The sequence below is a fragment of the Anomalospiza imberbis genome, chromosome 19 (genome assembly GCF_031753505.1).
Source record: "Anomalospiza imberbis isolate Cuckoo-Finch-1a 21T00152 chromosome 19, ASM3175350v1, whole genome shotgun sequence".
Lineage (NCBI taxonomy): Eukaryota > Metazoa > Chordata > Aves > Passeriformes > Viduidae > Anomalospiza > Anomalospiza imberbis.
In genome coordinates, this window is record NC_089699.1 from 10,743,762 (window position 1) to 10,756,045 (window position 12,284).

Below are 12,284 nucleotides of genomic sequence, written 5' to 3' on the forward strand. Positions count from 1 at the left end.
AGAGTAACTTAACTGACAACTTTAATAAAAACAGACCCTGGATTAGAGATTTTCTCTCTCACAAATCTCCATGTCAATGAAATCTAGTGAAAGCAAGATAAAAGAAAACAGATCCTCTCAGAACTTAATCCCAATTCAAATTCAATTTTTTTCCCGACTTTAACATAATAAATTAATTCTTTCTGGTTTTCCTAATTCTGCCACCACCTGTCTAACATATCTGTGGCTCCTCCCTGACAAATCCTCCCTGACTGCCTTTGCTGTCACCTCGGCCTGTGGCAATTTCACAGAGGAAATACACATACATTTCCAGACCTGGAGATTTAAAATTAGGACAAAAACCACATAAATGACAATTAAGCCATGTCTCTGCTGAGCTTGTCTTGTGAGTGTTAACTGAGCTTGTCTTGTGAGTTCTCCTTGCAGACTCCCAGCCCTGCTCAGATGAAGAAGGCTGCTCCGAGGTGTTCCTCCCAACCGACAGCGACTATGACTCCAGTGATGCCTTGAGCCCAAGGGAATTAGACCTGATTTACTCCTCATCCCAGGACATCTCCCAGCAGGCTGGCAGTGGCCTGGGTGGCAGTGCACCCAACGTGCTCCAAGCCCACGACATGAAGCCCTGCCTGGCACTGAGGGAAGGCCCGACAGAGTGTGGTGCCTTGGACACCAGTGCTGAATGTTGCACAGAGCAGATGAGCAGTCTGACAATGTCAGGGCTCACACTGAAAAGCACGGACAAGCCCTCCGGCTCCAAGCAGCCATTGGGCTTTTTAGGGAAAAAAAAGTTGGGGAAACACCAGCATTACAACTACTTCAGCCGGCAGCACCGCTGGCTGCGCGTGCACAGCGAGACTCAGGCGGGCTCTCTGTCAGAAGGTGTCTACACCCAGCATCTCATGAGATCTCCAGATTTGTCTCAAGAACCTACCTCCAGCGAGCAGGTGGCGATTGCCATCGATGGGTCTCGGAGCACTTTCATACCTCATGCATCCAGCCTTCCAGAGGATGGGAAAGGCAAGTATGAGGAAGCAAGGCAGGATGTCCATAGGATACATGTGCAGCCTTATGAAACAACATTTCAGGATGAAGAGGGTGAGTCCTGGGCAATGAGCACCGAGTCTGTAGAACACACGGATGTGCACAGTGCTATGCAACAGATCACAGGGCCAGAGGAGCAGTCAGGTTCTGCTGTCCCAGAAGTTTTCAGCAGCACTCTTTAACCCCAGAATCCTGCACTGCTTCACTGCTTCCCATCACTCTATAGGAGATATGAGCATTGTGATCATAAAGGCCATATTTTCAAAACCACTGGTAAAAGTCCAGCTCCTGAAATGGCAACTTGTGCCACTCTAAAGAATCCTAATCTTTTGACTTCATCACCAGATTTCTGGTCTCACAGAGGTATCATCTGTCATGAAGTGAGCATTATTATTACTGGCATCTGCAGCTTTGCAGGTAGAGTCATAACAGTCACCATATAACAATGTGCAATTGAGTAATCAGGTTTTGCAGGTCTCTTCATGTCCATGTTTCTCTGAGCATGCAAAATTTTAAGCATGAGTGGTTCTGCCTGCAAGTTATCAGAAGTTGTAACATCCTTGGTGTCCTTATGATAGGACTGTGTCCTAAAAGTCTATTAACCTGTTTCCCACCACCTCCTGCAATTTCTTCTACTTTTCAGCTTTTCTTGAATGAATTTAGGTTGGATATAGCTGAAATACTAACTGGTCTAGTAACACGATAACCCAGAGTTTCTAGCCACCTAAAGAAATCAAAATTCTTTCAAGATCTAGAAAATGTAATCAACACCATCTCTGAATGTTGTCAGAGCCTGACATAATTATCACAATTGTTTTTTCAGGAGCTTAGATTTCAAATTATTTAAGTAGCAAGTTATTTTAAAAGCTCAGGAGATGAACCTTTGAGGTCAAGAAAAGGCAGAATGAGGCCAGGTTCTAGACAAATAATATGCAGGGTGTATGTGAGATTGAAGCAAAGTTTTTCTTTTCTTCTCCCCACCAAACAAGAGCACATTTTGTTGTGTTGGCATCACTGTCACACATCCATTTTTCACACATCCTTCTATTTTTATTCCTGAATATTCACCATAAACTCCAGGGGTATTTGATCACTATGTCTGAAGCTGAGATATTCTGGCAATTCAGATTAGGGAAGTCTGGGGTGCAGTTTGAGTGTAAGATTTTTTTACTTTGGGCCCCAAATAAATACTAATGTGATAAGGAGGTTGGGATCTTACTGTATTGTGTAAAAGCAAATTACAGTGTGTCAGGATTTTGTCCTTTGCAACCACAATAAGCACTACAGAAGATGATCTCAAAAATGAAATTTATATTAATAAGAACCATAACACTGGAGTTACTAAATGTGTAGAGAAACCCCAGCTGTTGCACAAGCTTTAATTTTCTTAAACAGTTCTTGAAGTTTAATTTTATAGGCCACATTCCTGCTGGTTAAATTCCCTCACTCCATGTTTGTGTAGCCTTCTACCTTTCAGTTTTCCAGCCTCCAGGTGGATACATTCTAAGGCCCCCAATAAAGAGATTTGAGTTAAATAGTTGAGTTTACAAGTCCTTGAGGTAAAGGTAAGGATTTGGGCCCATGATCTGTGGTCCTTATTAAAATAGCACTTCCATAACCCCAGTGCTATTAAAGTCCCTGCAAACTCAATCCATAAATTCAAAAATACATGTTATTCACTATTTTATGCTTGCTCAGTATGTAGAAGCCAAGAAGAGTCTTTGCAGTGATAGGAAGGGCAAAAATTTTCTATAAGGGAATTACATTTGTAATGTCTCTTTTTGGGAGCAGGAAGTTAACTTTTTGCACCAAAAGTACTCATTCATTACCTGATCCAAAGTGAGGATGGAAAGACTTCCATTCACTCCCACAGAGTTTGGATGAGACGCACACCAAAAATTCCTGTGGGTGAGAAGATGCAGGGGGAGCAGCAGTGTCAGTGCCCATTTGCAGCTAGAAGGGCACACATTGTATGGAACTGGGGATGGGGAATGCCTGACTCACCACAGAGCCAAGCAGAGATGTCTGACTGTCACTGAGGGCACTCACAGCTGGTTAGATTCTGTTTATTAGCCGAAGGCTTTTCACCAGGGAGAAACAATGTAATGCTCCTGTGCAGAACCAAAATAATAAACCACAGTTTTCCAGTGTCCAGCACCTCACCCGGGCTCCCCCAATCTGTTGTACCTCTAAAGAAAACTGCCATAAAACTATAAAAGAATAAAATAACCATACACTGAGGCCACATAGTTTTGCAGGAAGTGATGAGGTAAGACAAGATGTTCCTAAATGAAATCCACCTCACTTTTCTTTGGCTCATCAGGAACAATGAGGGCAAGAAGTAGCAAAATCTCCAGCAGAGAGGTACACACTGCTGGTGAGATAAGAATGTAAAAATCTCTTGTCTGCTCCTGCTGCTGGACCTTTCCAGAAGCAGTCATGTAGTTAATAAAGGACTGAATTCTCTACTTGTAGGAAGGCCTTGACTTCATCATAATCTTCTGTGCTGAGATGAAATTTGACTCTGGGGGTGCAAATACTAGCCAAAATCTATCCTGTCCTAATTTTAACCTTGCTAGGGAAGCAGTGTTTAGGTGATGGCCGATGGGATGTGCTTCCTTGATCCACTGCCTCCAGACAGAGGTTCTTCCACAAACTTTAATAGTCAAAGTACTGATTGATAGTTCTGGTTTAAATACTTCTGGCTATAAAGCACTGACTTACCTATAGGTAAAAATACATCTTCTTTGTTCAAAATTGCTATCCCTACCTATTTTGGGTCTCCTCAAAAGAATAGTAGTGTACACTCAGAGACAAATAAATAGTAGAAAGCAGTGCCACCAAGTATTGCCATAATACAAATCACAATCGTTCTGCAGTTCTCTTAGGAACATCACACACACATTTCACAAGCAACTTCAGTAATTGAAAAGAATCCTGGAAAATGCACGGCACAGCACTGTTAGCCCCACTCCATAGAGTGACTCCACCAGTGACTCTTCTGAGTAGAGTTGAGTAAAGGCTCACAGTCCAGAATCAAATTAAAATTAGGAATCCAGACATTTAATTACTGGGAACCCTTTCTCCAGGCTGAGTTCGAGTGTACCTTCAAGAATTCTTGCACAGAGCTGGGCCGTGCCACAGCTCAGAGCCTGCACCACACCAGTTCCAGTGGGCAGCAGACAGATCATTCAAAGGAGCCTGTGCCTACATTGCATCAGTTGAAGCTCTCCTCTCTAAAGGGTGCTTGGGCTTTGCAACTTCTGGGTCTCTCTGACTCATCTATCTGGTACCAGAACTTTTGTCCTGCATTTTTCAGGGAGTATATTTTCTCCTGGTCTGAACCCAGTCCCTCCTATTTCTAGCCATGACTTGGACTGGCTAGAAAAGAATATAATGCTTTAATATTATGATTCCACAGAAAGAAAAAAAATGTAGACAATATCTCCCTGTTTAGTGGTCTCAAGCTTTCCTGTTTCTGCTGGTAGGAAGTGAGATATAGGTAAACTGCAAGGTTTATACTCAAAATTCCTTACATCCACAGAAAGGCAGTCTGCAAATGGACAGTTTTTCTCAAGACACCTGTGACTCAAACACTTATTTCCCATGCTTGTATTTTTTACTTTGTTTTAGAGACTAATTAACAATTGGATTTTTTTTTTACGTAGTAAGACAAAGAAATCTATAAAATAATGCTCTTAAATATAGACATTAAAGGGGGAGAGGGGAGATGGAATATTTTATCCTGAATATTCATGTGCTTTGGAAAGAGACGGTGCATCTTTAAATTCTCCACGGTATGAAGAAATGCATTAAGTTGCTGGTCAACTCTTTTAAGGTGTTTAAATGCATGGCTCGTGACTGTTATGTAAAATCTCAATACAGCCTTACAAACAACAAAGGTATAGTGTATTTGAAAATAGGGTACACAGTTTGGGAACTTACTCTGAATTTCTCTAAGGTGTTGAACTTTGCCATCAGCAAAAACTGTTTTCAGTAAACAGGCCCTGAATCTTCAGACAATGGAGATTTCATCAGGTTGGGTCTCTGATTTTTCCACTACAGAAAAACATAAAGTAACTAGAATGGTTTACTTGTAAGTATAACTTATCTTTTGATCACATGAAGTGCAATTCATAAGGCTGAATCATGCCCAGAAGTGATAAGGGGAGCTGTTGGCCCCATATACTGTTTGCAGGAAGGCAGGGCAGCATTCCCCAAGGTGGACCCTGGCACAGTAGAGCTGGCAGCAGGGACTGGCCAGCAGGGCACCCATCCTCCCTGGAGCAGCCCCCAGAGCCCTCCTTTGGCTTAGACAGTTCTGCAAAGCCAGCAGGCATTGTCTTGATCTGATCGGGCTCTGGAGCAGCCCGTGCATCATTGCTGGATGCTGGAGAGATCCCACCAGCTTAGAGGTCACCTCTCCTCAGTGCTGGTGTCTGTGAGCTCTGACCCAGTAGCTGGTTCTCAGCCTGGGTTTGGGAGTGAATAAGAGCCAGGCTGGAATGCCTTCCTCAGTCTTTTCACACCACAGCATCCTGGGCAAGATTCAGCCTTTACACCAGTCAGCCTATAACAGGGGAAGGTGTTACTAAGCTTGGCTGTCACTAGGCTACAGAAAACCACCTATGTAGCTTTTCAAAAAAACAGGAACAAACTTTTTATGTTTATTTTTATTTTAATTTTCTTTCTTGGGAAAGCAATGTGTAACTGATCTGACATTGGAGAAGCTGGTGTGGCACTAATCTACCTTATTACTGTGAACTGTAGTAATTATTGAGCAGATTTGAAGCTGAATGCACAGATTTTTGTGGTTTACTTTATGTAAAGTTCTGTTTGGGCACAGTCCTGTTGTCCTTGGGCCTCACTGCAGGTTCTTTTGCACCAATGTAAACTGGTAGTTTCACTGAACCTGGGTCAGGTACAGACCATGTACAGACCAGCACACCCTGACACACAGTTCTGTGTCACCTGAGACCTGGACCAGTGGAGTCATCAATGAAAACAGCACATTTATGCTGGTGTAAAAATGATGTGTGTAAGGAAGACAAAAGGTGTTTGATCTCAGAATATTCCCCTGGAGGTCACAGGGATCGCTGGAGCCAGGCTCAGAGAGTGAGCCCACCATGCTCTGTGACACCAGTTGTACTGGAGGAAGCCCTCACTGCATAATTCACTATTGCTCCTTATAACAGGGACCACACTTCTCTCCCATGTTACACAAATGAATCCCCTTCTGAATGCAATGGGAGTTCCAGTCATTTTGCTGACAAAAACAAAGACTTAATAGGGTTACTGGGGACTTGGGGGAGGGGAAGAGGGGGTGTTTGTTTTTTCCCCTCCGAGAAAAAGTCATTTAAGTGAAATGTGCGAGGCAGTGTTTAATTGCTTCCTGCCTTGTTTGTACATAGCAATTTGGCTGTTTATTGGTTGTCTTTGTTGAGATTTTTATTGTAACTTGTTTCTATATATGCAACCAAGCGTATGTTAACGTTTAAATTTTGGTACAAAATAATGCACAATTTTATGTGCTCTAGAACTTTGTAAATATCTTGATGAACAATGTATGCTGTGCTAACTGTGTGCTTGGGACTTGACACAATATTTTCACGCATATGTACCTGTGAATGGCTTGAAAAAAATCAAAATATATATTGAGGATGGCCACGAGCCAAGAGTAAATGAGTGCCGTATGACTCATGCTTCTTTAATAATTCCTGAAAGAGGCATGAATAGTACATAAAATAGACAATAAAAATAATTTTCAGTACTACAAATATTTTTTATAACTTCAGATATTAAATACTATTTTAGAAAAAAAAAAGATCAGTTGGTAAAGGAAATCTTACGTTTATTTGAGTGAATCATTGTCATAAAAATGTTCTTAACATAGATTTTTTCGTTTGATCTAATATCATAGAAACTCAGCTCTTTCAAGATTTAGAAGACTTGAATTACTCTTGCATTCCTACCACTCCTGTGATCTTCTAAAATTATGCACTTCAAGTCTTCATTAACAAAGAAATGCTGGTGTGTACACTCACATGATCTTAAATACCACATGCACTTGTGCATAATCTTTAAACAGTATTTCTTGGAAAATACTCTGTTTGACCATCATCAAGTACCCCATATGTGAACTTTACAATCCCTGGAAATCTGAATGTAGTTTGTGTTTCTCCCTGAATTCTTTTATTTTTATTGGAAAGTAACTTTTTCTAAGGCCAAGCTTTCAAATCTGGTCTCCAAATCTTTATTTTAATTTTAATTCAGAAACCTGAATGAAATAGGCATGGCTTCCAGGTTTGTGGGTGAAAATACCCTCCCACAAAAGACAACAGAAATTGAAATTTTTTCACATATTCTTGTACACAAAAAAAGCAAAGCAAGACACTTCTAATGCAGTGTGGAATTGTGTTACTGTATGTAAGTAAGGGAAACAAAAACAACTCTGTTTTGAATGCTGAAGTCAAACTGGAAGAGCTCTGCTCTGGGTCACAGTTTACCTGCTTTCACTGATGGACAGGCTGCTAAATGTGTTTTAACAGTCAGATGATGACATAACTGGAGTAAGTGTCATGGCCAAGGTCACACAGACAGCTTGTGGCAGAGCAGGGACACAATTTCCTGGTTAGCATCCTCCCAACATCAGCATCCTGTGCACAGGTACATGTGGCAATGTCCACGGTGACCATGGTCTGTATTTCAGCTGTGACATCCCCAATTCAAGCTTCAAAAATAACAGCATACCACTGGAATAATATTGGATATTTTCACCTGTGGAAAATATTTTAACCAAACACAGCCGAAGTGGAGTTAAGTGGCAGAGCAAAATAATTCTCAAAATGTAAGATAAAACATGTCTGTCATTTCCACTACCTTGATTTTTAATTCCAAAACATTAAGATTAATACTACCTTTACTAAGTTAGTAAAAGGAAAAAAAAAAAAACCCAAACACAAGTAATTAGTCATGTACAGTGACCTAAGACATTAACTGGGGATAACACTGCAGGACAAAGCAGGATTTCTGTGCGCATGTGCTTCATTTCCTCTGGTGCATTTTGCATGTACCATGCATTTTTGGAGCCTGGTTGTTTGTATGTTTTGCTTGCCCTGAGCTGAGATTCTCCTTTCTCTCAGAAGATCAGTGAGTGAGCAGTGCAGCTCCCCCAGACATTTCCTACACGTCTGCCATGAAGGACAGTGCTGTTCTGTACCTGCCTCGGTGTCCTCTGCTGTTTTACTGAAAAGCTTTTAAACCAACTGGAAAGAAGTTACAAACTTTGCTGGGCATGTTTCTGAGTCGCTCTTCTGACAGCAAAAGATACCCATTTCACTGTTCCACTCCAGTGTATTGACCTATATAAACTCTCATCTCTCTGAGCAAACTATTAACTTATTTTTTTCATTCTGTCTTTAAATAAAAGCTTTGGGTTTTATTTGGGGTTTTTGTTTGTTTTCAAAACACAACAAAAAAATCTTCATTTGTAAGCTTCACTGTTCTCTTCCCCAGGCTGCTCTTCTCCTCCCCAGACTGCTTTTTTCAATCTCTCTCTTCAAACAAATATATCTTTTAGCAAAAGGCTCTAAAAATGGTTCTATTTTCTTAAAGGTTTTAACTAATAAATATTGATTAATTGGTGCTAATTAATCAGTAGGGCTTCTTTTTCTTGCCTGTGAGAGTAACATCTTTTTATTCTGACTGTCCAGTTCATCTTTATTATACCAAAAACAACCAAGTAGAATCATCCACTCTCTGCTCACACACACACACAATTACAGAAATAAGAATAATAAATGGAGCAGCAACTTTTAAGCCTTATAAACTATTATTAAAGAAATTTAAAGACAAACAGCCTTTAATACCAGTGAATATACATGCTTCTTCTTGAAATATCAAAATCACTGAATTTGGCAATATCAGCATATTTTTACTGAATCTATGTGATATTTTCAAATAGATTCTTTCAAAATTTCAACCAGATTTTATTTCTCAGGGGAGAAAAAGGCATTGCCAAAATGTTTTGTCTGGCATTCTTTGTTATCACTTCCTTATAATCCTGAAACAAAATATTTCAAGTATGGATGCCTGAAATGGTGATAAATAATTCTACCAGCATCTGCCACTTCTGCTGATTTTAGTGGTACTTGGGAGTGCCTCTCACTTCTGAAAACTGGGCATTTTGTTGAAGCCCTTCATCACAGAAACGTGGCTCCTGTTCCCCACAGCCGTGATCATTTCTGGACCACAGAAGATTTTTCCACCTACATGGGGGTTCTCACAAGAAGAACCTGCATGGCCTTTGTCTTTTCCCATATTGTTTTTTAAAATATTTGAGAAAGGAAAATATTGTTCTGTTTTTTTCACTTATCTTCTCTTTTCCTGAAATGGTCACAGAAAGGAGCTAAATCGAACAGTGGAGCACCCAACTCGCATCGCTACACGTGCTTTGAACCCAGCCACAGCAGAACAAGGATTTTTTTTTTTTTTCCAGGCTTTTTTCTGGGGCACACTTGCTTCTTTCCCCCTTCTATGCCTTGAATTTTGGTCCTGATCCCCTGCTCTCTCGTGGCTCCATCCTGATCCCTCTCTTCCTCGAGTCTGAGTCACAAGAGCAACAACTCTGCCTGCTCCGACCTACTCAGTGCTTCAGCTGTTAAGGTAAAGCCCACGCTCCCAAGGGACTCACGTTTGAATACAACCCCAGGATTGTCAGGGCTCTGGCTGGCAGTGCTGCCGAGGGGACAGTCTAAGGCTCTATTTTAATCTTCTGGAGCCCAGCCAAAGACTGGAACGGAGCTGCCAGCACGAGGGGGGCCCTCCTGCTCACTGTGCCTGACCTCCCATCAGGAGAGGTGCTAGTGTGTTCCTTCTCAAACTACTAGGGCTCTTTCATTGCGCCTGACCTCCCATCACGAGTGCTACCAGGGATCCAGCTCCGACTACTGGGGCTTAACCCTGGCGCGGCTCCAGCACACGAGCCGCACGCTGCTTGTCTCCAGATGTAAGATGCACTGAGCGTAAATCCAGACTCAGCTGCAAGCGCTGTTTCAGGTACATTGTAGAGCAGCCACGGAGCGACACCGACTGCTCGTCCTGCCTTAGAGAGCTGGATGCATCCCCCACACGCTTTTTCAGCTTTAGTTTGGAAGGATGCAAACCAGCATTTCACGTGTGTTTGTGGTCCCAGCCTGAGTCTGGTTCTGCAGCTGGCCTTCAGATGCACAGTCCTGTCCTGAGTCATACTGGCTCCACAGGCAATCCCCACAGGCAGTGATACCGTGGGCCAAAACCCATACACAACTGCAAAGCTGAGCATGCCTTACCCTCTCCTGGATACCCAGAGAAGGGAATCTTACAAAAACCCTGGCAGGGTGATGGCCACTTTTGATGCTCAGCACTGCAGACCTCTCCTCCAACACGGGCAGCAAAGCACAGCAGCACTGTCCACCTAACTTACTCCTGGTTTGCCCGGAGTGCAGGACACCAGTCCATCCTGGCTTATCATAAATCACCACATCACCCTCTGTGCCAACGTGACACCCCTTGCAACACCGACTTTTCATTGAAAGATAAATATATTTTTACCAGCCTAAGTCAGTGTGTCCTAATTAACTTCAAGTGACGCCCGCCGGGTCAGTGCACAGCTTTACACCAGATTTACACCTCGGCAGCCCGGAGCCTCTGAGGCCGCTGCGGTGACCGAACCTGCGGCAGGGGGACACAGCTTTGTCCTGAGAAGGCTCGGCTGGGGCTCGGTACCAGACACGGGCTGAGCCTGCCCTTCGCTGCCCCGACGTCCCGCCTATGTCCGGTGTGCCCCAGCCCGGGGTGTGCTCTGTGACTGGCGTGGGACAGCCCGGGGCTCACTGCCTGTGCCGTGGCCGCTGTGGGGACAGCTCGAGGATCGCTGCCCGAATGTCCCCGCCGCCGCCGGCCCGTGCCCCCGCTTTCCCCTCAGCCCGCCCAACATGGCGCCCCCTCCTGGCCGGCGCCGGGCAGTGGCGGTCCCGCGGGAGAGGTGCCGCGCTCAGGGGAGCGCCTGAAGGAGGGATCCCCCAGCAGCGCCACACGCGAGGGGAGTCCAAACCCCTGCCGGTACTTCCCGCAGCGCTGCCCGAGAACCCGGCAGGTCCCTGCCCCAGTCACGCGTGGATCGCGGCCTCTCTGTCGCCACCGGCGCCGCAGGTGTTGGCGCTCGGTTCTGTGAGCTGAGCGGTGGCCGCGGCCCCGGTGGGATGGGACGGCGGCCTTGGGCGCCACACACAGCGCCAAACACAGGCCTGAACCCCCCAGAACTCGCAGCCATCGCCAGCAGCCTTCAACTCGCTGTACTCTGTGCGCTGCCCTGGGCTGAAAAAGGTTTTCCGATAAAGAGCGGTCAGGAAGCACCACTCTAAGTCACTGGGAAACGACTGATGTGCGAAAACTTGCAGGCGTTGTTCTTGGTGGATGAGTTTTTGGCAGCTGTGTGTCACCCGGGCTTGGGAAGATGGTTAGCACAGGGATTCTTGGCAAAGCTAAACTCATAAAGATCGCTCTGTTTGAGTGATTGCATCACCGCAGGTTCCGTAGTGACTTCAAACTCAAGATGCATATTTTAAATCTCCCCTGCTGTAGCTGATAATTTGTTCCATATTTACCATATTACTTAGGACTTGCAAATGGGGCGGGTTTTTTTTTTTTTAGAACGTAAATGTTAATTGAATTAGATGGCCATAGCCACAGCAGGCCGAGCTCATCCCTGGCCCCTAATGCCATGGCAATCCCTGGGTTTAACATTCAGGGTGAATTTAGCACTATTGACTTTCCCCCAGCATTAATCCATGGTACTTGAAAAGAGATGGAGCTGCGTAAACTCAGATGGTAACAATTTCTGATTGAGCTTTGTGCTGGCTTTGGGTCCCAAGATTTTCAAAGGATGAGGCTGCTGAAACTGTATTGCTTGTTCAAATTTATATTGGCATTGATATATACGGTTCTGGACCTACCTAAAGACCACAGTTCTTGTATCTGCATCTGCCAAGGTAGGACTTGGGTAACAACGTTGGTAAAATAAAAGGCTTAATGCAACAAACTTTTAAAAGCACATTTCCTCAGCTGGGGTTTTTATGGTAATGTTCTTCCTTAAAATAAATCTGCAACTCCCCATGACCTCAGAAAAAGGGGAAGCTCAAAAGGAAATAATCTCATGCTGTGGTGTCCTACATCCTGCAGAGATTTCATCCAATGTCCAGTAT

General features: G+C 43.8%; 1 protein-coding gene and 1 long non-coding RNA gene across 6 annotated transcripts in view; one reads left to right on the forward strand and one right to left on the reverse strand.

The window, feature by feature from the left end:
• ANKFN1 (ankyrin repeat and fibronectin type III domain containing 1) overlaps positions 1-6,723 on the forward strand; it is a 132,077-nt gene extending 125,354 nt beyond the window's left edge. For all 5 annotated transcript variants that reach the window (XM_068209676.1, XM_068209678.1, XM_068209677.1 and 2 more), the window contains one exon: positions 427-6,723. In XM_068209676.1, coding sequence (XP_068065777.1) covers positions 427-1,223 — 797 coding nt within the window. In that variant the 3' untranslated portion in view covers positions 1,224-6,723. The remainder of the gene's footprint in view (positions 1-426) is intronic.
• On the reverse strand, positions 1,668-10,822 carry LOC137485256 (uncharacterized). Its single transcript, XR_011005243.1, has 2 exons — positions 10,633-10,822; positions 1,668-7,818 (listed from the first exon to the last, which is right to left on the reverse strand). It is a non-coding gene; the product is annotated as an uncharacterized lncRNA (long non-coding RNA).
• Positions 10,823-12,284: the final 1,462 nt, after the last annotated feature.